At 50.0% G+C, this 21,519-nt stretch overlaps 1 protein-coding gene across 6 annotated transcripts in view; it reads left to right on the forward strand.

Moving 5' to 3' along the window:
- The window catches only part of TMEM63B (transmembrane protein 63B), a 23,796-nt gene extending 14,057 nt beyond the window's left edge, over positions 1-9,739 (forward strand). For 4 of the 6 annotated variants that reach the window (XM_036218439.1, XM_016128649.2, XM_016128648.2 and 1 more), the window contains 14 exons: positions 1,351-1,431; positions 1,913-2,036; positions 2,645-2,778; positions 2,922-3,059; positions 3,172-3,325; positions 4,270-4,376; positions 4,623-4,709; positions 4,899-4,964; positions 6,158-6,320; positions 6,876-6,981; positions 7,933-8,100; positions 8,337-8,452; positions 8,596-8,676; positions 8,952-9,739. In XM_036218439.1, coding sequence (XP_036074332.1) covers positions 1,351-1,431; positions 1,913-2,036; positions 2,645-2,778; positions 2,922-3,059; positions 3,172-3,325; positions 4,270-4,376; positions 4,623-4,709; positions 4,899-4,964; positions 6,158-6,320; positions 6,876-6,981; positions 7,933-8,100; positions 8,337-8,452; positions 8,596-8,676; positions 8,952-9,143 — 1,717 coding nt within the window. In that variant the 3' untranslated portion in view covers positions 9,144-9,739. Of the gene's footprint in view, positions 1-1,350; positions 1,432-1,912; positions 2,037-2,644; positions 2,779-2,921; positions 3,060-3,171; positions 3,326-4,269; positions 4,377-4,622; positions 4,710-4,898; positions 4,965-6,157; positions 6,321-6,875; positions 8,101-8,336; positions 8,453-8,595; positions 8,677-8,951 lie in introns of those variants that run through there. The other 2 variants (XM_036218440.1, XM_036218441.1) reach the window with 2 other exon arrangements.
- The last annotated feature ends 11,780 nt before the right edge of the window (positions 9,740-21,519 follow it).

Raw genomic sequence — 21,519 nt, forward strand, 5'->3', positions numbered from 1 at the left:
TGATTAAAATTGGTGGTTAGCCTATAAGCAGGGGTGGGAGAGACTGTGGTCCTAATTAGAGTTTTTGGGATCAGTGGGTGAACATTATGGAACAGCCATTTCTTTGACCTAATCATACAGCACATGTTTATTGAGTACCTACTGTGTACAAGCTGTTGGCTCAGGCCTGGGTATATGATGATGCACAAAAAGCGGCCTTGTCCTCGTGGGGCTCCTAGATTTGGTGACAGTATGGCCCAGGTCTGGAGTCTGTCTGCGTTGGAGGACTCACCCAGCAGAGTTACGGAATATCCGATGTGCAAAATCTGGGAGCCTATGTGGTGGGGACTAAGAGATCAGAGATTAGTCAGGTGAGATTGAGGGCTCAGCCAGCCACAGAGGTGAGGCCCTTCCAAAGAGGAATCCTAAAATGATTTGAGCAGCAACAGTGTCACGGGAAAGGTTTGTAGTCTCCTAAAAAAGTGTTATTTCAAGGACCTCATCCCAGATTTGAGTTTCCAAATTCTCATGGGTTTGTCCAGTCTGTCTTGTTATTTTAGAACGATATCTCGTGCATCTTTAACATTTAGTTGTCCTTCATTAAAATTTTTTTAAAGACGGGGCTCAGTCTAGATTAGGGATTAGGAGCAAGGAGCAAGTGCATGATCAGAATGAAAAAGGAAGTGCTCCTGCACAGAGTTAGCAGGTGTCCCTCAGGTACTGGGGGTCAGGAATGGTCCATCTCTGGTCAGTCTTAAGTCAAGGCTGGGGTGAACTTGGGGTCAGGGTTAGAGAATCAGTTCTGCGTCTGGGTTTTGGGTCAGTTTGGATCAAGGTAAAGGATCTGGCTCTGTCCAAGGTTAGAAGTCAATCTCAAGTCAGGGTTATGGATCGATATTTGGTTGGTCTTTGGGCAGGGATCATTCTGTGGACTGGGCTGTGGATTATTTGGAGTCAGTCCATGGTGGACTATACAGTGTGGGACTATACTCAGATCTAGGAACAGGGTAAAGGAAACAAGCCATGACTAGAAACAGTTTCTCTCAACTTAAAGTCTATAGCCCTGGACAAGAATCAGACTACAGTCATGGCTTGCCTGACACCATGCCATGTACACCCACATCCTGGGTCATCAGCCCTACACTACACTCACACAGTCCCCCATGCCTCTCTGTACATACTCCCTCACTCAGATAAGCATGAAGGGGAATTTCAAATTTTTATTCAAGGGTAACTCTCATTGCTGTAGACTAAGAAGGAGCTTGAATTGGGGCATGGGGGCAGGGGGGTGCATGTCCTGAAGTTGATGCATGAAAGTCAGGAGCAGAAGGGCAGAGTCCCTACAGAAAATGATGGTGGGCTGTGTTTCAGGGAGGCCTACCCCAACTGCACGGTTCTGGAAGCCCGCCCATGTTACAATGTGGCTCGTCTTATGTTCCTCGATGCAGAAAGGTAATATGACTGGGGACTGGAGGTGCGGGGTGACACCTAAGAGCCCCCTGCCCATTAGGGCATCTTGGTTGTCACAGAGGAGTCTGGCTTCCCTTACGGGTGTTTCCCAAGGCATTCGATTTTAATTCAATCCCTAGAGTGCCTAACCATTCACTTCTGGGGAGAGCAAGGCCTGGAGATTAGAGTAGGTTGCAAGAGGAAAGGGGCCAGCCCACTGTCCCCATCTCATCTGAGGACAGACACTTCTTCAGCTATAGTATGAGAAATTGAGGCCAGATTATAGGAAGAATTTCTGGCCCTCAAAAGATGGGTAGAGAGACCCTGGCATGGGAATGTGTCTGAACCATGTATCCTGAATAAACCCAAGAACAAAATAGCTCCTGTCTGACTAGATGACCCCTGAGCTGGGCTCCTTGCCCATCCTCTCAACTAGCCCCAGCCCCAGCCAGGCAGTGGATGACTGGGCACCTGGGTCCTACAGGAAGAAGGCCGAGCGGGGAAAGTTGTATTTCACAAACCTCCAGAGCAAGGAGAATGTCCCCACCATGATCAACCCCAAGCCCTGTGGCCACCTTTGCTGCTGCGTGGTTCGAGGCTGTGAGCAGGTATGAGGTGGGCTGGCCTTGGGGCGTGCCCACCCTTGGCTCAGACCTCAGGGCCCAGGAGCTTCTAATGGAGGGGCTAGAAGATCCCGGGGAGACAGGTCACAGCAGAAATGGATGCTCCCCACTGTGCATGTACGACAACCCCGCGAACACACGCAAACAGGCCTGCACACAAAACCCAAAAATAAACAAACCTGTGGAGGAGGCAAGGCCAGGGCTGGAGTCAGGGCTGGGGGCAGGGTGCAGCCCCTCTGTCAGCAGGTCCCTACCTGTTCCTACAGTCCTTTAAGCCCTATTCCCATTTTTGGGTTGTCCTGTGTCCCTATAGTGACCAAACTTTCAAACCCCAAATCAGCCAAGAGGACAGTGTTATATTATTACTATATTTACTGGCTCTGTGGCTTTCGGCAAGTTTCTTGACTGCTCTGTGCCTCAGTTTCCTCATCCGTAAGATAGAGCCAATTATACTTACCTCATAGGATTCTTGTGAGAGACAGAGGAAGCTTAAAGCACTACCTGGCCTGTAGGAAGTTCCGGGTCAGTATTGGCTGGTGCTGCGGGCACCAACCCAGCTCTCAGCCCAGAGCCTGCCTTGCCCTCTCTGGCAGGTGGAGGCCATTGAGTACTACACGAAGCTGGAGCAGAAGCTGAAGGAGGACTACAAGCGGGAGAAGGAGAAGGTGAACGAGAAGCCTCTTGGCATGGCCTTTGTCACCTTCCACAATGAGACCATCACCGCCATGTGAGCCCCCGCCCAGCCTGTGCACCCTGGCCTTAGTCCCCCAGTGACCAGCTGAGACCCTTGGGTCCCTGTGTTCATGGCCAGCTGTCAACAGTGGGGTCCCCAGCTCCTGGTGCTGCGGTAAACAGTGTCTCTCCCCCCAGCATCCTGAAGGACTTCAATGTGTGTAAGTGCCAGGGCTGCGCTTGCCGTGGGGAGCCACGCTCCTCGTCCTGCAGCGAGTCCCTGCACATCTCTAACTGGACCGTGTCCTACGCCCCCGACCCCCAGAACATCTACTGGTGAGTAAAGGGATATGGCAGTGGGTAGGGTGGATGGCAGGGAGTTCCTGATGCCACCAGGGACCAATTGGGTGTCTGGTCCCAGAAGTGACTGCCTCCCCTGTCTTCCCAGGGAGCACCTCTCCATCCGCGGCTTCATCTGGTGGCTGCGCTGCCTGGTCATCAACGTCGTCCTCTTCATCCTCCTCTTCTTCCTCACCACCCCGGCCATCATCATCACCACCATGGACAAGTTCAACGTCACCAAGCCCGTAGAGTACCTCAACGTGAGGCCACACCCCACCCCACCCTTCTAGACTGAGTCACAAGGGTTGTCCTGGCCCAGATCCCTCCTGGGGATGAGGGAAACCAGAATGCCTTCTGCCAAGTCTGGCTCCTCTCCTGCCTTTCCCGTCCAGCCCACCAGGAAACGCCCACAGGACCGTGAGCTGCAAACCCCTCTGTGCACTTCCCTTGGTTCCCGCCACCTCCTTCCAGAAGCAGCCACCTTTGGGTGTGCACACACTAGAGAGACACCCACAGAGAGAGCCCAGGCCCTAAATGGCCACATGACATGGGATGAGTCCCTTTTCCACATCCCTCATTCTCCCCAACAGAAGAATGGAAGGTTCAGACTCAATCGTTATCTTCCAAACTTAGAATCTGATGCCTTTATCAAAAGGATTATTACATGAAACCCCATGTGGAAAAGCAAGGCTGCTCAGATGGCAGCAAAGCAGGGGCCACTTCACCTGATCTCCCCTCACCCCTCTAACCACGTACACAGTGTACCTCCTTGGAGCCTCAAAATTCAAAGAAAGATTTAAAACACTGTGATAATAGCATAACAGATAAGACTTAAACTGCCTGGGTTCAGATCTACACCCCACTGCTTACTAACTGGGTTAATTATTGAATCACTTTTTTTGCCTCAGTTTGCTCATCTGTAAAATGGGGTAATATTGTGAGGCTAAATACATGTAAAGTACATGATCAGTGCTTGGCACGTAGTAGGTACGTAGTAAATGCTAACTAATATTATTTACCCCGGGGTTGTACATGTGGCCCTGGCGCCCACCTTCAACCTTTGCCCTCCATGTGTTCTGGACGTCTAAAATGGGGCCCTGAGAACCCTGCGGCCCAGGCTCAGTGGGGGAGGAGGCAGGTAAGCAAAGCAAGCTGAGCCCACTAGACGACCCCTGCCTGACACAACCCCCCGTGCCCCCTGCAGAACCCAATCATCACCCAGTTCTTCCCCACCCTGCTGCTGTGGTGCTTCTCGGCCCTGCTCCCCACCATCGTCTACTACTCTGCCTTCTTTGAAGCTCACTGGACGCGGTGAGACACCTTCACATACATGGCACCCTGCTCTGGCCCCTAGAGGCACCCATGCCATTGGGCAGCCCTTTGCCATTCAGACTCCCTGCCCTGGTGGTCCCAGAGCTGGCAGGGAAGGGATGATGCCACATGCTAACCTCGGGAAGCCCCCACTTTTTCAGGGGACCCTCCTAGGATACCGTATTGACTAGGGGGCAGAATGGGGGCTGGCCTGCCTCACCTCTGCCCCTGTGCCCCCCGCCCCAGCTCCGGAGAGAACAGGACCACCATGCACAAGTGCTACACCTTCCTCATCTTCATGGTGCTGCTCCTGCCCTCGCTGGGACTGAGCAGGTAGGTTTCAGAGGACGGGATGAGAACTGGGAGTTGGGGAGTGGGTTGCAGGATGGGGAGAGGGAGCAGTTCAGGCTCCCGCCTCCCCTGCCAAAGCCAAGGGCCCCATGTCTGAGGGGCATCCCCAGGGGCTCTTGGCAGGGACTCTCCCTCCCCATTCCAGCCCCGCACCACACCTCTCCTCTCCAGCCTGGACCTCTTCTTCCGCTGGCTCTTTGACAAGAAGTTCTTGGCTGAGGCAGCTATTCGGTTTGAGTGAGTGACTGGGGCCCCCGGGGAATGAGACTGGATGGTGGGGGTGGGTATGCCTGGCAGACACTTCCTTCCCCATGGGAGGGAGCAGCAAAGCTCCCCACCCCCACTGTGAGGAGAAAGAGGGGCTTGACAGCACAGAGTGGTAGGACCATTCCAAAGGACTCAGAGGGTGTGTCTCAGGTATACACCTGGGAGATGTTCCTGGGATCTGTGTTGGAGCTCACACTCTGGGAACCACTCTGGATTCTACAATCACCCTCAAGGTGTATTTGGGGCCCCCCTTGGGAGGTTTATATGAAGGCTCTGGGTGCATATTCTGGGGTAAACTTCTGGAGTCTGAAGTGTCACTCGGGAGATTTGGAGAGGTGTCTGTAGTGAGATCTTGGTCATACTATGGAAGTGACTTGGGAGTTCCTAGAAGTATCCCTGAGGGTCTCTGGAGCCCATACTTTTGAGTGTCTGTGGGGGGCTCACACTTTGGGGTGCTTATGGAGCACAAGTTCTGAGAACACCTATGGAGTTCTTTTGGGGGCACCTTCTTTCTCTGGGGAACCCTGTGAAGGTGTCTTAGGGGGCACATACCATGGCTGTTCACGTGGGTGCAAGCTCTAAGATTCTTCCTCTGGGCCATCTGCAGTAATCTTGGGCTCACACTTGGGGTGTTGCAAGCATTGACAAAGGTCCCCCCCTCTGAAGATCTCAGAGGGAGGGTCCTGGGGCTTTTGTTCTGGAGATGACTGAGGCTCATACTCTGGGGTAACTCTGGGTTAAGTTAAGGTCTAAGGGAGTTTTTGAGGTATTCCTGGGGCTCACACCCTTGGGGGTCTTGGGGGTCTCACAGGATTATCTATGGAGATCTCAGAGAGTCAACTGGTGGCCTTAGGGGTCTCAAGCCCTCTCTCCATGAGTCTTTATGGGTCACAAGTTCTCAGGGTACCTCTGGGCTCACACTTTCAGGTGTTTTCCATGAACACTGAGGGTGTTGGAGGTGTCTACTGACACTCTGGTGTCTGCCTCTGGGGCTCACATTCTGAGAGGACTAGGGCACAGGTACTTGAGGGCCGAGCTAGAGACACATGAATGTGTCCAAAAGGCATGCTGGGGTGAAGGTGTGGTGCGCTGTAATGCTGGCAGTGGGCAAGTAGCCACCAGGTCCCCCATGGGTGCAATGCTGGAGCACCTGGTGCCCGCAGGTGCGTGTTCCTGCCCGACAACGGCGCCTTCTTCGTGAACTACGTCATTGCCTCAGCCTTTATCGGCAACGCCATGGACCTGCTGCGCATCCCAGGCCTGCTCATGTACATGATCCGGCTCTGCCTGGCGCGCTCCGCCGCCGAGAGGCGCAACGTGAAGCGGGTACGGCCGCCTGGGCCGCAGCGGTCCGCACAGCGCCCTCTGGTGGGCCCAACCAGAAACAGCGGCAGCGTGCTAGGGTGTGGGGCACTAGGGTACTGGGACTTGGGGAACCCAGTTCTGTGGCCCTGGTCTAGCCCCTTCCCATTAGTTTTCCCATATGCGCAGCGATGAATCGACATAGATAACACCGAAGGCCCTGGCCAGTTCTGACAGTCTAGTATCTGTGATGGGAGTTGGGGGAGGTCCAGGTCCCTACACCTAGGGTCCCTGGGCCCTAACCCCACACAAGGGCTCTGGGCATCCCATCCCCAAGCCCACTTCCTGCCAGCCCCTGATCCCCCGGAGGCCCCTCTCTATGCCCCATCATTATCCACCCTGACCACCTTCTCAGCCTTGGCCCCTCTCTCCATCTGCTTTGCCCTGCACTACCCTGGTCATGGGCTTCCTTTTCCCCTTGGCTTCTTTCCTGGCTCCCTCTCCCCTCCCACCTGCCCTGTGCCCCTTGAGTATGTCCCTCCCTTTCCTGAGCCACCCTCCTGCCCATCTCCCCCCCAGCATCAGGCCTACGAGTTCCAGTTTGGCGCAGCCTACGCCTGGATGATGTGCGTCTTCACGGTGGTCATGACCTACAGTATCACCTGCCCCATCATCGTGCCCTTCGGTAGGCACCGCCGCGCCGGGACCTGGGCCCTGCTCGGGGGGACCCAGGACCTCACCTGCTCCACTCTAGTAAGGCAGGCCACCCTGAGTGGACAGGGCCCCGGCTGGGAGACCGGCCCCTCGGGCCTCCCGCCCGGTTCCTGGTTCAGTCTGGGGTCCGGCCTGGGGGGAGGAGGGGAAAAGCCATCTTAGCTCAGGCCGGACCCAGCTGGACCCCTGGGCAAAGTCACACCAACATGGCCATACTCGCCAATACCAGTGCTTTCACTCAACTGGATATACTGGGACATGATCACATACCCACTCAGGTATTCACACACATACTTCTACACAGGATCAATGGGCACACTGGTACGCAGCCCTGTAAACACAAGAAGGACCTTTGGATTCCAGGGTGGGGTTGGGTCCTTGCTACTCATGGAGATGCCCTGCTATGACTGAGCCGGGTGACTTGGGCAAGTCCCTCTTCTAAAATTTAGCAGTTTCTCTTCAACAAATAGCCCCACTAGTGGCCTCTACATTCCCCCTGATAACATCCCAACCCCTTAACCACCCTCCCTGGTTATCGAAGGCTCCAAACTAACCTTTTTGTCTTCATTAGAAAGCTCTCATTCCCTCAGCCTCCAGGAAAATAGAACTTACTACTTAATTCATACTCCTCTATTTGGAAACAGGATAGAAAAAGTGGTATGGGTGTTAAAAGGATGCTCATTGACCCAAATGAATAGATTTCTATTCTAGTGAGGGGCTACAGAATCGAGAGGTTGAGCAGAAGAAGCTGAGGTTCTCTGGTCCTGCTGAGGGTTTAGGACACTATCCTGAATGGGGCTGAGGCAGGATAATGGGGGCCAGCCCTTCAGTGACCTCAGAAGGACCAGACAGCCTGCGACAGACACACACAGAGGTCTGGCAGCACTGGTTTCAAGGTCAGAGCCCATGTGGCTTCCTCCAGGGCTCATGTACATGCTGCTGAAGCACCTGGTAGACAGGTACAATCTCTACTACGCCTACCTGCCTGCCAAGCTGGATAAGAAGATCCACTCCGGGGCTGTGAACCAGGTGGTGGCTGCGCCAATCCTCTGCCTCTTCTGGCTGCTCTTCTTCTCTACCATGCGCACGGGTGAGGGCCCCCCTCAGAGCTGGGGTGGGGCAGGGGAGACTCCATCCAGAGTCAAAGCAGAGCAGGCCCCTGGAGGTCCGTGATGGCTGGGGGCTGCAGACAAGGGGCCTGGGAAAAGCCGCAGCACGTAGGAGTGCAGGCCTGCAATCAGAAGGTAGCAAAGTGGGGTGGTAGGCCCCTAGGAGGAAAGCCCAGAGGAGAAGTAGCAACCCCATTCTTTGTCCCTCCCACACTAGGGTTCCTAGCCCCCACGTCTATGTTCACATTCGTGGTCCTGGTCATCACCATTGTCATCTGTCTCTGCCACGTCTGCTTCGGACACTTCAAATACCTCAGTGCCCACAACTACAAGGTGTGGGGCAAGGGGGGCGAGGGACACGGGAATGATTGGGATCTGAGGGCAGGGACAACGGGTGCCAAAGGGTGTGGGGTCATGATTGCAGCTGAGGGTAAAGGCATTTTCCCCACTTCCTGACTCATTCTGGGCTCCTCAAGATTGAGCACACGGAGACAGATGCTGTGGACCCCAGAAGCAATGGACGGCCCCCCACTGCTGCTGCTGTCCCTAAATCTGCGGTGAGTGCCCCACTCCATGGCTAAGGGTAGGGAGGGGCCACCGAGACTTAGCTCCAAAGCTGGGTGTCCCATTATCCTCCAGAAGGAGAAGTCTGTTCCAGACCCCATGGACTGGAGAACAGGGACAGGGAGAGACCTAGCTTCACCCGTAGCTGCCCGCTTCCCCTGGGTGGAGGATACCGCCCCTCCCCCTGTAGGCCCTGCAACTCCCTATCAACCCCTCCCCATAAGGGGTCAGCTGCTCACTCTCATGCCGCACTCTTCTATCCTTTCAGAAATACATCGCTCAGGTGCTGCAGGACTCAGAGGTGGATGGGGATGGGGATGGGGGTCCTGGGAGCTCGGGGGACGAGCCCCCGTCATCCTCATCCCAAGATGAGGAGCTGCTGATGCCGCCTGGTGGCCTCACGGACACAGACTTCCAGTCTTGCGAGGACAGCCTCATAGAGAATGAAATACACCAGTAAGGGGAGGGAGGGGCCCTGGAGGCCACGCCCTGCCCCACCCTACCTGCCCCTCACGGACACTAAAAAAAAAACGCTAATAATTTATTAGATCTAAAGCCCGTCCTCCCCGTCCCCTGCTTTCATTAAGGTATTTAAACCTGGGGGTTTTGCCGCTCTTCCCCACCCCACGGAGGGAGGGAGGGAGCCCCCCAACCTCAGTGAGGAGAGCCCCGAGCCGGCCCGGGGCAGCAGGCTGTGAACACAGTTCCCCCAGTTCAGTGCCCCCCAAGCTAGTAGCTAGTCAGGAAAGGGTTAATGAAAGCCAAGAGGGGTACCTGGTGCCGTGGCTGGAGACCTGGGGGAGCAGGTGGATCAGGGCAGCCCCCCCAGTTCTCTCCTGCCCCCCAAGTCTCTCTGGGATCTGGCACTCCAGGGAAGTGGAGCCTCCAGCCCCTTTGGGTTGCATGAGAGGGGAAGGGGTGCTGAGTGGGAGGAAGAGTCAGGCCTGAGCCAGGGGGGTGACCTGGGGTGGGGGGTGGCTGACACTGGAAAATGGGTTTTTGCACTGTTTTTTTTTTTTTTTTCCTTTAAAATAAAAATGAAAAGAAAAGCTCTGAGGCAGATATCTGGTTTATGCTGTTGCCCTGGACACATGGGTGGGGTCCATCCACTTTTCTGTGGGTCTGGAGGACCTGTGCAGAGTGCCTACATGACCCTGGGCAGGAAACTGAAGAAGGATCTCCGGGGAGAGGCCTGCTGTGCTCACGCTGCCCCCCCCCCCCACCACTTACTCCACTACCTCCCCTGCGTCTGCTGCCTCTGCCTCCACCCCCTGCCCTAAGGAAATTATGGGACCACTCAGACTTAGGGACAGGGACACAGGCCCACACTCTGAATCTCTGAGAGCCACACAAACAGGACAGAGATTCAGGGGAGAAAGGCCATGGAAAGCCACACTGGCCCTAGAAGGCTTCCTGAAGGAGGACAGGTGCCAGGACAGGTGCTTCCAGAAAGGGACTTGGTGGTCTGCTCTGGCGGGGCACGAGGCCAGAACATGGGGCCACAGTAGTTGAGCAAATTCCATCATCATCATTTGTTTTTATTGTTGCTACCATTTGTGAAGTGGTTATTAATGTGCCTGGAATTATGCTAAATGACTGAATTAAATGCTGTAATGCATTAACTCAGCTTGCTGGGGTCAGGCATGGGTTTGCTGTGAGGATTACACAAGATGATTTATGACAAGTGTTCACTTGGCCCAGCGCCTAGTACGTGGTCAGCGCCCAATAAACATCAGTTATAATGAATACTATAATCATTAACAGTACCTACAAAGCAAGTACAATTTTTGTTTGTTTGTTTGTTTTGTGGTTGAAGACAGGCTCAGAGAAGGTATGGGGTTTGCCTGGGAAGGATCCGGAAAGGTCCTGCTGAGTATCTCAGTGAGCTGGTCCCCAGCCCTTCTGTCCCTTTCCCCTTTATGAATGTCCAAGGCCTTCCCCCAAAAGCCCCCTACCCAACCTCCAGTCAAATCTTATCCATCCTCTAAGACCCAACTCAAACTCACCTCTAAGAAATTTCCTGTGACCGATCTAGTCCACCCTCCAGAGGCACACAGAACCACATGGTCACCCCCTTTTCCCACCACACATGCTGAATATATACTATGTGTGCAGCAGGAGCCAGGAGACCAGGACCCCAAGCCTGGTTCTGTCATTAACTCTCTGTGCAACCCCAGGAAAGTCACTCCCTGGGCTTATTTCTTACCATTAAAATCAAGGAGTGTGCCCAGGTGACCCTAAGGCCCTAGGGCATCTTCTTTCCCACCTTCTATTCACCACTCGCCAGCAGGCCCCAAAACAGTGAGTCAAGGGTCTCCCAGAGGGGAGAAGAGAGCTCAGAGGAGGAGAAACAGGTATCACGGAGGCCTGCAGTCTGTCAACTAGTAACAACCAACAGTGGGAACAGCAAACACAGCACAAAGCCTGACAAGCATTGCCCCCTGGACACCGGTAAGGGGCAGGAAACAAACAGTATCCGGGGCGAGAGATGCTACCTGCACAACACAGCTTAGAAAGCCCGTGTTTCCTGGGGGTCGACTGGGCAGAGAGTGAGCCGAATACAGTGGAGACAAAGGCCAGGGCAGATCAGCTCTGTGGACTTGTGAAATGTGGAGACCCAAAGTCCCGGGCCTGTAGGAGCTGCTAGGCCAAGAGCAGGCGAGGGGAAGGGGGTGGTTGGCAGAGTGCCAGACAGTGGATGGGCAGAAATTTGCTGTGTTTCAAGCAGGGAGCTCACACAGCAGGCCCCTGAGACCATGAACAGCAGTCTCACTCTTGATCTATCAAACCCTTTTGAGCACCTACCGTGTGCCAGACCCTGAGCTGGGTGCTGGTGACACAGTGTGGACCAAGCTGCCTCCTAGGCACCCACAGCCCAACGAACAGGAACAGACAGGGATCCGAGCACTTGCCAGGTTCAGTGCTGTTCTTACCACTTTTCCAAATTAACTAATTGAATCCTCACAGGAGTCTTGTCCCAAACTCGTAGATATGGAACCCGAAGCATGCAGCAGTGAGGTCCCTGACCCCGGCTAACGTAACTTGTGTGCAGTGGAGTAGGACAAGAGTGAAAAAATCTTAGGATGTTATGGGAGCCTAAAGGACATCTTGCCTCATTCAAACTTCTTACTTACTGTTTAGCTGAAAAAATTGACATCTAAAGAGGAGGAGTGACAAGGACCCACGATCCTTCCCCAGGGTCACTGGGTCAAACCACAGCACTCCCATTACCTGCCCTGAGACTGGGAATGGGGGTGAGGCAGTGAGGTGACCCCTCATCAGCTTAGACAGTAAAGTCCAGAAGGCCAAGTGAGGCCGAGGAACTGGGGTGAGGGGCACAGAATGAAGGAGGTGGGTGTCCCAGGTAAGGACTGGCTGGCTTGTCTGTGGAGGCTGAGGGAAACGTCCCGGAGCCCCAGGGGCCCAGGGTCAGCCTTTGAAGGTCCCATGGGCTCCAGATCAGTTCTTCAGGATACAAACAGAGGAAGGAAAAAAACACGTGTTCAGGAGAGTGATCATATAGAAATGACCACTGGTTATTGATTAGAGTGGGACCAAGCAGGCTCCTGGAGGACAGGATGTAAGAAGCAGCCAGGAGAGAAAAAAAAAAAAAAAAGCAGCAGCAGCCGCCAGGAGCAGTTTTGAACTGAGAGCCTTGGCTCGGGAAGGCTCCTTGGGGCTCCTGAAGCCTGTCTCTATGTGAGTGGACCAACACACTACTGCTACTTGTCTGGCAAGCCCTTTTGTCTGCACAGCAAGGTCTGGACACACCTCAGCCTGGGCCTCTGGTCAGCCTAGACCCCTTGGTTCCTCCCTGCCAAGCGTGTTTCCCCCTCCTTTGGTGGGAGGCTGGGGGTGTCCCCTAACCCCACGTTACAGAGTCTTCTGGAAGGGCCTGAGTTCAAAGCCAGGTTTGAGTGTTTCCAGATGTGAAATTCCAGATAATGCCCAAACAGTAGACAGAGAAAAGGTCTTGGGGAGAGCCCAGCCCCTGGGCGGGAGGCAATAAATAGATGAGAAAGCCTGCTCTCACCCACACCCTAATCCTAGCACCTTCTCCTCACTGAGCCCAAGTCAGGAGGGGGAAATTACAACATAGTCATTTGACAAACATTTCCCGAGCAAGGATTGAGTGCCCAGCTCCGTGCTGGGTGCTTCCAAGGATCCAAGAGGTGTAATGGTGGAATCACAGAAGGGAGAGGTAGGCCACAGGCATCCCCAAAGTCCACCTCACTTCCTGTCTGTACAGCCAGGGCCAGGAGAGGATAATGAATAGGAGCTGAGGCCTTAGTTCAAATCCCAGCTGTGTGACCTTGGGCAAGTTGTCTCATAATACTCAAAAAGAAGAATTCCTTTTGCCCTTTACACACAAAGTATTTCTGACACCAAATGTGTGGGCTTTTCCCACACAAACCAATGCTCCAACTCTTCAGGCACCAGCTGGGTGTCCTACAATGTCGGGAGCCATTTTGAGAAGCCATTATGAGGCACTGAAGAAATCACGTAGCTAAAAGCCATGCTATGGCTGATGAGTTTAAAACAATGGTCACCTTTTAAGGTTATGGAATGTTATACTACCATGGAAACAAGAACATGTAGGATCTTATGTAATTGACAAGCATTGTTTTAGATATGTATGGTGTGCTTTGCTATGGTAATGTGGTGATTAAATACAGTATTCAAAAATCACATAAAAAGGCTATGCTAAATAAACTCGGGGCTGCAGCTCTGACTGTATGCCCTCCTGGAAAGACCTTTCCTGTCTTCTCTTTTTTCCCGTAGGCTTCACCCCCCTCTTTCAGGTACTGATCGACTTTATAGCCGGCTGGCTCCGGCAAGTGGCGCCCGAACAGGGACCTGAAAGCTTGGGACAGAACGTTGACGGAACATTGAGGTGAAGACCGCCACCGCAGGAAAGGGGTCCCCGAGTATAAAGCTGAGTAAACAGCAGAGGTGAGTGCGGTGGAACAGTCCGGGAGTAAAAAAGACACGGCGTAAAGTGAGCGCTCAGAAAAATAAGGGTTGCGGTGTTCGTAAATACAAAGAAATAAGAGAAAAGTCGACTTAATAAAAGAAAAACAGGAAATGGAAATAGCCCGCAGCTTTTTGTACATATGCTTAAGAATATGCTCCAGGCTAGAGGAGCTAAGGTAGGGCATCAACAATTGTGTAATTTTTTAGAATTTATAGAAAAAGTTTGTCCCTGGTTCCCTGAGGAGGGAACAGTGAATTTAGAGACATGGAAAAAGGTAGGAGAAAAACTACAAGATTATTATGATGTGCACAGACCTGGCAAAGTGCCTGTAGATACTTTTAGCTTGTGGACTTTAATTAGAGATAGTCTAGATCCTAGGCATGAGAGGGAAAAAGCAAATGAAGACAGGTAACCGGGAAGGAAAATGAAACTAAGCCTTCCGCGCCGCCGACATGCCTGAGTCTTTCTTTGAGTTTTTATTTTCTAGACATGGAAAGGAATCATTGGATCCGGGGGATGCAGAACAACTAGAGGAAGAAGCCACACAATATCATAAAGAAGGAGGTTGTATTCCCCTCGTGGCGGCGGTTGGCTCTGATAATAAAACGAAAGATCTAGAAAAAGTTGTTCAGGGATTGCAAGGTGCAGTACAACAATTAACTCTGCAACTGGGAAATCAAGAAAAAACACTTAAAATACCTAGCAGAGACCCCTATAGGATAGATCCTCCGCCTCCGTTTGAGGAGTCACAACCGGTCATTGCTGTTGTTAAGCAGTCTCGGAGGCCTAAACTTTTTTCGCCTTTACAAAGTACGTTATATCAGGCAATACAAAGAGGTGATGATGTACAGGGGTTTCATTTGACGTGTCCTGTAACAGAACAACAGGCTCAAGATGCGCAGGGTCAACAGGTTCTCATAAGGGGGCATAATCCTATCCCTTTTAAATCTATAAAAGAGTTGAAATTGGCATGTGCTCAGTATGGTCCTACTGCCCCTTACACTCAGGCTACCCTAGAAACATTAACTTTAGACGCCCTAACTCCTGCTGATTGGAAGAATTTAGCTCGATCTTGTCTCACCCCTGGGGATGTTTTATTATGGAAATCAGAGTATTATGATCAATGTGAAAAAACAGCAGAGATAAATAGAAATCAGAATCCCCCAGTACAAGTTACAAGTTACGTTTGAGATGTTAGCGGGAGAAGGCCAAGATTCTGCAAATAATCAGCAATTGGAATATGAGGGAGGAGCATATGCACAAATAAGTGCTGCTGCGAAAAGGACTTGGTATAAATTGCCCACTACTGGAAGGCAAACTGAAGATTTATCTAAGATAAGGCAGGGACCCCATGAGCCATTTCATGAATTTGTAGCACGGCTTATGGAAACAGCTCGAAGACTGATAGGGGATGCAGAGGCAGGTATGCTTTTAGTAAAGCAGCTGGCTTATGAGAACGCTAATTCAGCATGTCAGGCTGCTCTCAGGCCATATAGAAAGAAAGGAGATATGGCAGACTATGTCCGGTTGTGTTCTGATATTGGGCCGGCATATACACAAGGTCTGGCCATGGCCGCAGCATTACAGGAAAAAACAGTTAAAGAAGTGCTATCTCAACAAGCTAGAAATGGTCGCGGTAGATCTCTTGGCAGCCCTGGCTATTGCTTTGAATGTCAGCAATGTAGACATTTTGCTCGAAATTGTCCTCAAAACCGGTCCCCACAGAAACCTTCGCCTTGCTTACCAGGACAATGTCCACAATGCAGAAAGGGTTATCATTGGGCTCGAGACTGTAAGGCTGCAAGTAACATTCAGGGTCGGTCTCTGTCGGGAAATGGGAAGAGGGGCTTGCCTCAGGCCCCGCAACAATGTTATGGGGCACTTCAGACTTTCATTCCCCAGCAAGGAAATCCGTTCAGGGCCTCTACAGAACAACCTCAGGCAGCGCAGGACTGGACCCCAGTTCCTCCACCTATGCAGTACTCACTCCTGAGATGGGTATGCAAGCCCTTCCTACTGGAATTTATGGGCCTTTACCTAAGGGGACAGTTGGATTGCTATTAGGGAGAAGTAGTACTACCATGAAAGGAATTTTAGTGCAGCCAGAAGTTATTGATGAGGACTATACAGGGGAAATAAACATAATGACTCACTCACCAGCAGGAATCTCAGTCATACAATCAGGCCAGCGCATAGCGCAGTTGCTGCTACTGCCTCAGCTACAAACTAGCACTGCCTCGAAAAGGAATCAGAGAGGAAATACAGGATCCGGGTCATCAGATGTGTGCTGGGATAGGAGCTAAACGCCCAGAAATTACTTTAAATATTAATGGAAAGAACTTTCGGGGATTGCTGGATACAGGGGCTGATATTTCAGTCTTCACTGTTGAACAATGGCCTGTGGCATGCCCCAAACAGCCCACTATGACACAATTACAAGGAATAGGTCAGAGCCAAAGCCCAGAACGAAGTAGCAATATTTTGTCTTGGAAAGATGCAGAAGGTCATAACGGGACTTTTCAACCATATATTGTTCCAGGTCTGCCAGTTAATCCGTGGGGAAGGGATGTTATGAAAGAAATGGGAGTGTATTTGTACAGTCCAAGTGAGTCTGTTACTCAGCAAATGTTTGACCAGGGGCTTTTGCCTGATCAAGGGTTAGGAACTAGGGGCCAAGGAATTCAAGAGCCTTTGATGCCTATTCGAAGACCTCAGAGGGCAGGCTTAGGGTATTTTTAACGGAGGTCACAGGGCAACCTGTACTCCACACAGATCCAATCACGTGGAAAAGTGGGGATCCTGTGTGGGTGGATCAGTGGTCTCTGACTGCAGAAAAAATTACAGCTGCTGAGCAGTTAGTACAGGAGCAGCTTGACAGCGGACATATCATTCCCTCTAACTCTCCTTGGAATTCTCCCATGTTTGTTATAAAAAAGAAATCAGGTAAATGGAGATTATTGCAGGATCTTAGGAAAGTTAATGAAACCATGGAACTGATGGGAACGTTGCAACCAGGATTGCCTATACCATCGGCTATACCCAAAGCTACATACAAAATTATTCTCGATTTAAAAGATTGCTTTTATACTATTCCATTAGCCCCTGAAGACTGCAAGAGATTTGCTTTTAGTGTACCATCAACTAATTTTAAAGAACCTATGAGGAGATATCAGTGGACAGTATCACCTCAAGGGATGGCTAATGGTCCCGCTGCGTGTCGAAACATTTGTAGCTCAAGCAGTGTGTAAAAGCGGGCCAGCATATCCACAAGTGTACCTCATCCGTTATATGGATGACATTATTTTGGCAGAAAAAGCGCAAGGACTACTTCTAGCAGCTTATGCTCACCTTTAAAAAGCTCTTAAGAAACAAGGATTAGTTATTGCTCAAGAGAAGGTGCAAACAGAGCCTCCTTATTCTTATTTAGGAAATAGATTATACCCAAAGACTATATTGCCTCAGAAAATTCAGTTAAGAAAGGACCAGTTATTGACTTTAAATGATTTTCAGAAACTCTTGGGTGATATTAATTGGCTTAGACCATATTTAAAAATTTCCACGGGTGAATTAAAACCTCTGTCTAACATTCTCAAGGGGGACCCTGCTCCTACATCTGAAAGAGAATTAACAGAAAATGGTCGGCTCGCCTTACAGAAAGTCGAACAGGCCATAGAGCAACAACAGGTGAATTGTGTAGACTACTCCCAGGGATGGGCCGCTTGTGTCCTAGCTACCACACACACGCCCACTGCGGTGTTGTGGCAGAATGGTCCTCTGCTTTGGTTGCATTTGCCTGTGTCACCAGCTAGGGTGTTAACTCCTTATTTTGAATCTGTTGCTTACTTAGTACAATTAGCTCGAGAAGAATCTCGCAAATATTTTGGAGCAGAGCCTTCTTTTATTGCTGTTCCTTTTACTAAACAACAAATAGATTGGTTATTTCAGAATGATGATTCATGGGCTATTGCCTTTGCCCACTACCCCGGAGTTATAGATAATCATTTTCTAAGAGACAAATTGTTGCAATGTGTAAATAACCATGCTTTAGTTTTTCCTAGGATTATGAAGCAAACTCCTATAAAGGATACTCAGGTAATTTTTACTGATGGGTCTTCTAATGGCACTGCTGCTTGTGTGATTCAAGGTCAGCCACATATACTGCATATACCTCCTGCCTCAGCTCAAATTGTAGAGCTGAGAGCAGTGGCTGCCGTATTTACACTTATGGCTCATTGTTCTTTTAACCTGTACACAGACAGTCATTACATTGCTAGAGCTTTACAGGTATTAGAAAGAGTAGCTTACATTGACACTGCAAATAATCGAGTACAGGAACTTTTTTCTCGAGTGCAAAGATATTTGCATGCACGAGTCCATCCATGTTATGTGGGTCACATTTGAGCACATTCAGGACTCCCAGGACCTTTTATCAGAGAGAAATGCTCTTGCTGATCGAGCTACTCAGGTAATTGGTCTCACTCAGTTGGAGCTTGCCCAACAGTCACATGCATTGCATCATCAGAATAGTCAGAGTTTGAAAAGGCAGTTCAATATTCTTAGAGAGGCAGCTCATCAAATTGTTAGACAGTGCTCTACATGCCCAGAACATTAAACTGTACCCCATTATGGTGTCAACCCGCGAGGCTTGAAGCCTAACCAGTTATGGCAAATGGATGTTACACATGTTCCAGATTTTGGAAAGCTAAGGTATGTGCATGTAACAGTTGACACGTACTCTGGGTTTATTGTAGCTACAGCTCAAACTGGAGAGGCTACTAAACATGTCATTTCTCACTGCCTCAGATGCTTTGCTATGATAGGCCAACCCTCTGTGATTAAGACTGATAATGGCTCAGGATACACTAGTCAGGCATTCCAGCGTTTTTGCTCACAACTCTTTATCATGCATAAAACAGGCATTCCTTATAATCCTCAAGGTCAAGGAATAGTGGAACGGGCTCACGGTGCTCTCAAAAAAAAATTAAATAAAGTAAAAAAGGGAGAGCTATACCCTGTCTCTCCACAAAACAGTTTAAATCATGCTCTTTTTATCTTGAATTTTTTAACTGTGGATGCTCAAGGATTTTCTGCAGCAGAGCGTTTCTGGCATCCAAAAACTCAGACCACACACGCGCAGGTGAGGTGGAAGGATCCCCTCACAGGCGCATGGAATGGCCCTGATCAGGTACTAATATGGGGAGGAGGGCATGTTTGTATTTTTCCACAGGATGCTGAAAATGCCAGATAGTTGCTAGAAAGATTGGTCCGGTTTGCGGGGACCTCTCCCCCTTCAGAGATTACTCCTGATGGTGGTGATGATGTTGAGTCCTCTGGTTAAAGGAGAATTGTATTGAGCCTACGTACCTGATCCACCCATCTATCTGGGAAGGTCCAGAAATTATGGTAAAGGTGAATGACATGCGATTGCTAGACCAACCAGCAACGGGCCGAGGAGATAAAAAAGAAGAAAGGAGATTCAACTACACAGGATAGGGGATTGGTTTGCCTATCTGCTTTTCAAAAAGATAGTCAGCTACTACTGGATGCCTGCCAGTGTATGGTTGAGTTTAATTGGAAATGATAGGGAAAAAAGACCTCTGCTTTTGGGATTTAATTACCCAAAGGGGGCACAAGCGAACTCACCTCCGCCTTCTCCCCAGCCTTTTCCTCCTTGCAGGGAGGAGGAGTTTTCCAGACAAACCATTCATTAGAAAAAATGCTATGTCCCTGCTCCCGCCAGGTATAATGTGACTGGAACAGATCGATACATCTTGGACTGGTCTAGGGGAGAATGGGGAAATATAGGAGGACATGGAGCGCGTACCAGCTGGACAGTAGGACTATGGTGGACAGATACAGAATTTCCTCAAACTTATATTTGGAAGTTGGGTGCAGCCGTGGGAGAACTACTCCCTGTGGGATGGATCCCTCAGATAGCGGACACAAACATAACTGCATGTGTAACCCCACCGTGTGTATTGATGATTGGTGGAATTAATGTAACAATGAGAGGTAGAAATTTCTATGTCACATGTTATGATTGCCTTTTAACTAACTGTATTTCTTTTGTTCCGGAAGGAACTATTGTAATGGTCTTTCATCAACCCTCTTTTGTAATGTTACCTGTTAACACATCGGGACCTTGGTATGCAAATCGAGGTTTACAGGTATTAGAAGAAATCAATAAGGCTATAAGTAGACAGAAAAGAGTGATAGGATTGATTATTGCTGGAATTACCACTCTCGTGTCGCTTATAGCTAGTACTGATACTGCTGCTGTCGCTTTATCTCAGACTGTTCAAACTGCTCATTATGTTAATAACTTGTCTAAAAATGTTACAATGGCTTTAGGGACCCAGGAAAATATTGATAACAAGTTAGAACAGAAGCTCGATGCTTTATACAGTTTAGTTATGTATTTAGGAGATAAAATCCAGGGTTTAAAAGTGAGATTTCATTTAGAATGCCATGCAGCGTATCAGCGGATTTGCGTCACCTCAAAAATTTATAATGAGAGTCAACACGGATGGGATCGCGTGCGCTCTCATCTCCAAGGTGTCTGGCATGATGCTAACACATCCCTAGACTTAATACAGCTGCATAGAGAAATTCAGGGGCTGCAGGATGCGGGACCCCTTCAGTTAGATGCAGCTGAAGAGGCTTCAAAATTCTTACAACACCTGCAAAGTTTTCTACCATCCTGGTCTCCTTTGGGTCATTTGCTTATCTCGGCTTTAGCCTTGGGCCTTTGCATAATTATAGGCCTATGTCTGCTTCCACCTTTGATGAAATACTTCTTCAACTCTCTGCTGAAGATTCGTGCAGAGATGCATGGTCTCAGGCTCCAGGCTCAGGTTTGAGCTATAAAATAATTATACATCTCCCATTTGCAGAGGCTGGTAGTCAAAGACGGGTAAGAATCCTTCAGGGCTGGGACCAACCTAAGACAGGGCATGATTGCAAGACTTTCATGTACCAATGATGGGTAAGGCCCAGGCCTGTGAAGGGTCACCTAAGACAGGCACAGTCTATCTGCGCCATAGCTGAGAAAGCTTTGGCATTTTAAATAATAAAAAAGGGGGAGCTGTTGGGAGCCATTTTGAGAAGCCATTATGAGGCACTGAAGAAATCACGTAGCTAAAAGCCATGCTATGGCTGATGAGTTTTAAAAAATGGTCACCTTGGTAGGCCTCATAAAGTCACCTTTTAAGGTTATGGAATATTATACTACCATGGAAACAAGAACATGTAGGATCTTATGTAATCGACAAGCATTGTTTTAGATATGTATGGTGTGCTTTGCTATGGTAATGTGGTGATGGATTATAGGATTCAAAAATCACATAAAAAGGCTATGCTAAATAAACTCGGGGCTGCAGCTCTGACTGTATGCCCTCCCGGAAAGATCTTTCCCGTCTTCTCTTTTTTTCCCTTAGGCTTCACCCCGCTCTTTCAGGTACTGATCGACTTTAGCCGGCTGGCTCCGGCACTACAATTCAATTCAGTTCTGACGCTGCCTACCTGGAGATAGCATCAGATCCCACAAGTTAAAGGCTCAGTCCCAGAAGACTTGCCCACATGCAGATGCCAATCATAAGTCTTACACTTCTGCCTGATCAGCAGTAAACAGGAAAATCCCACAATCCTTTCCTCAGGTTTGATAATTTGCTATGTGTGACGGCTCATAGAACTCAGGGACACACTTACATTTATATAAGGATATGCTAAAAGGTACAAGTGAAGAGCAGGGTGAAGAAGTACACAAGGTGAGGTCTGGAAGGGATCACAGAGCTTCTGTCCCTGTGGAAATGGGGTATGCCACCCTCCTGACATGTGGATGTCTTCAAAGACACAGAAGCTC

This window comes from Rousettus aegyptiacus, unplaced genomic scaffold (genome assembly GCF_014176215.1).
Source record: "Rousettus aegyptiacus isolate mRouAeg1 unplaced genomic scaffold, mRouAeg1.p scaffold_m13_p_1, whole genome shotgun sequence".
In the NCBI taxonomy this organism is placed as follows: Eukaryota; Metazoa; Chordata; class Mammalia; order Chiroptera; family Pteropodidae; genus Rousettus; species Rousettus aegyptiacus.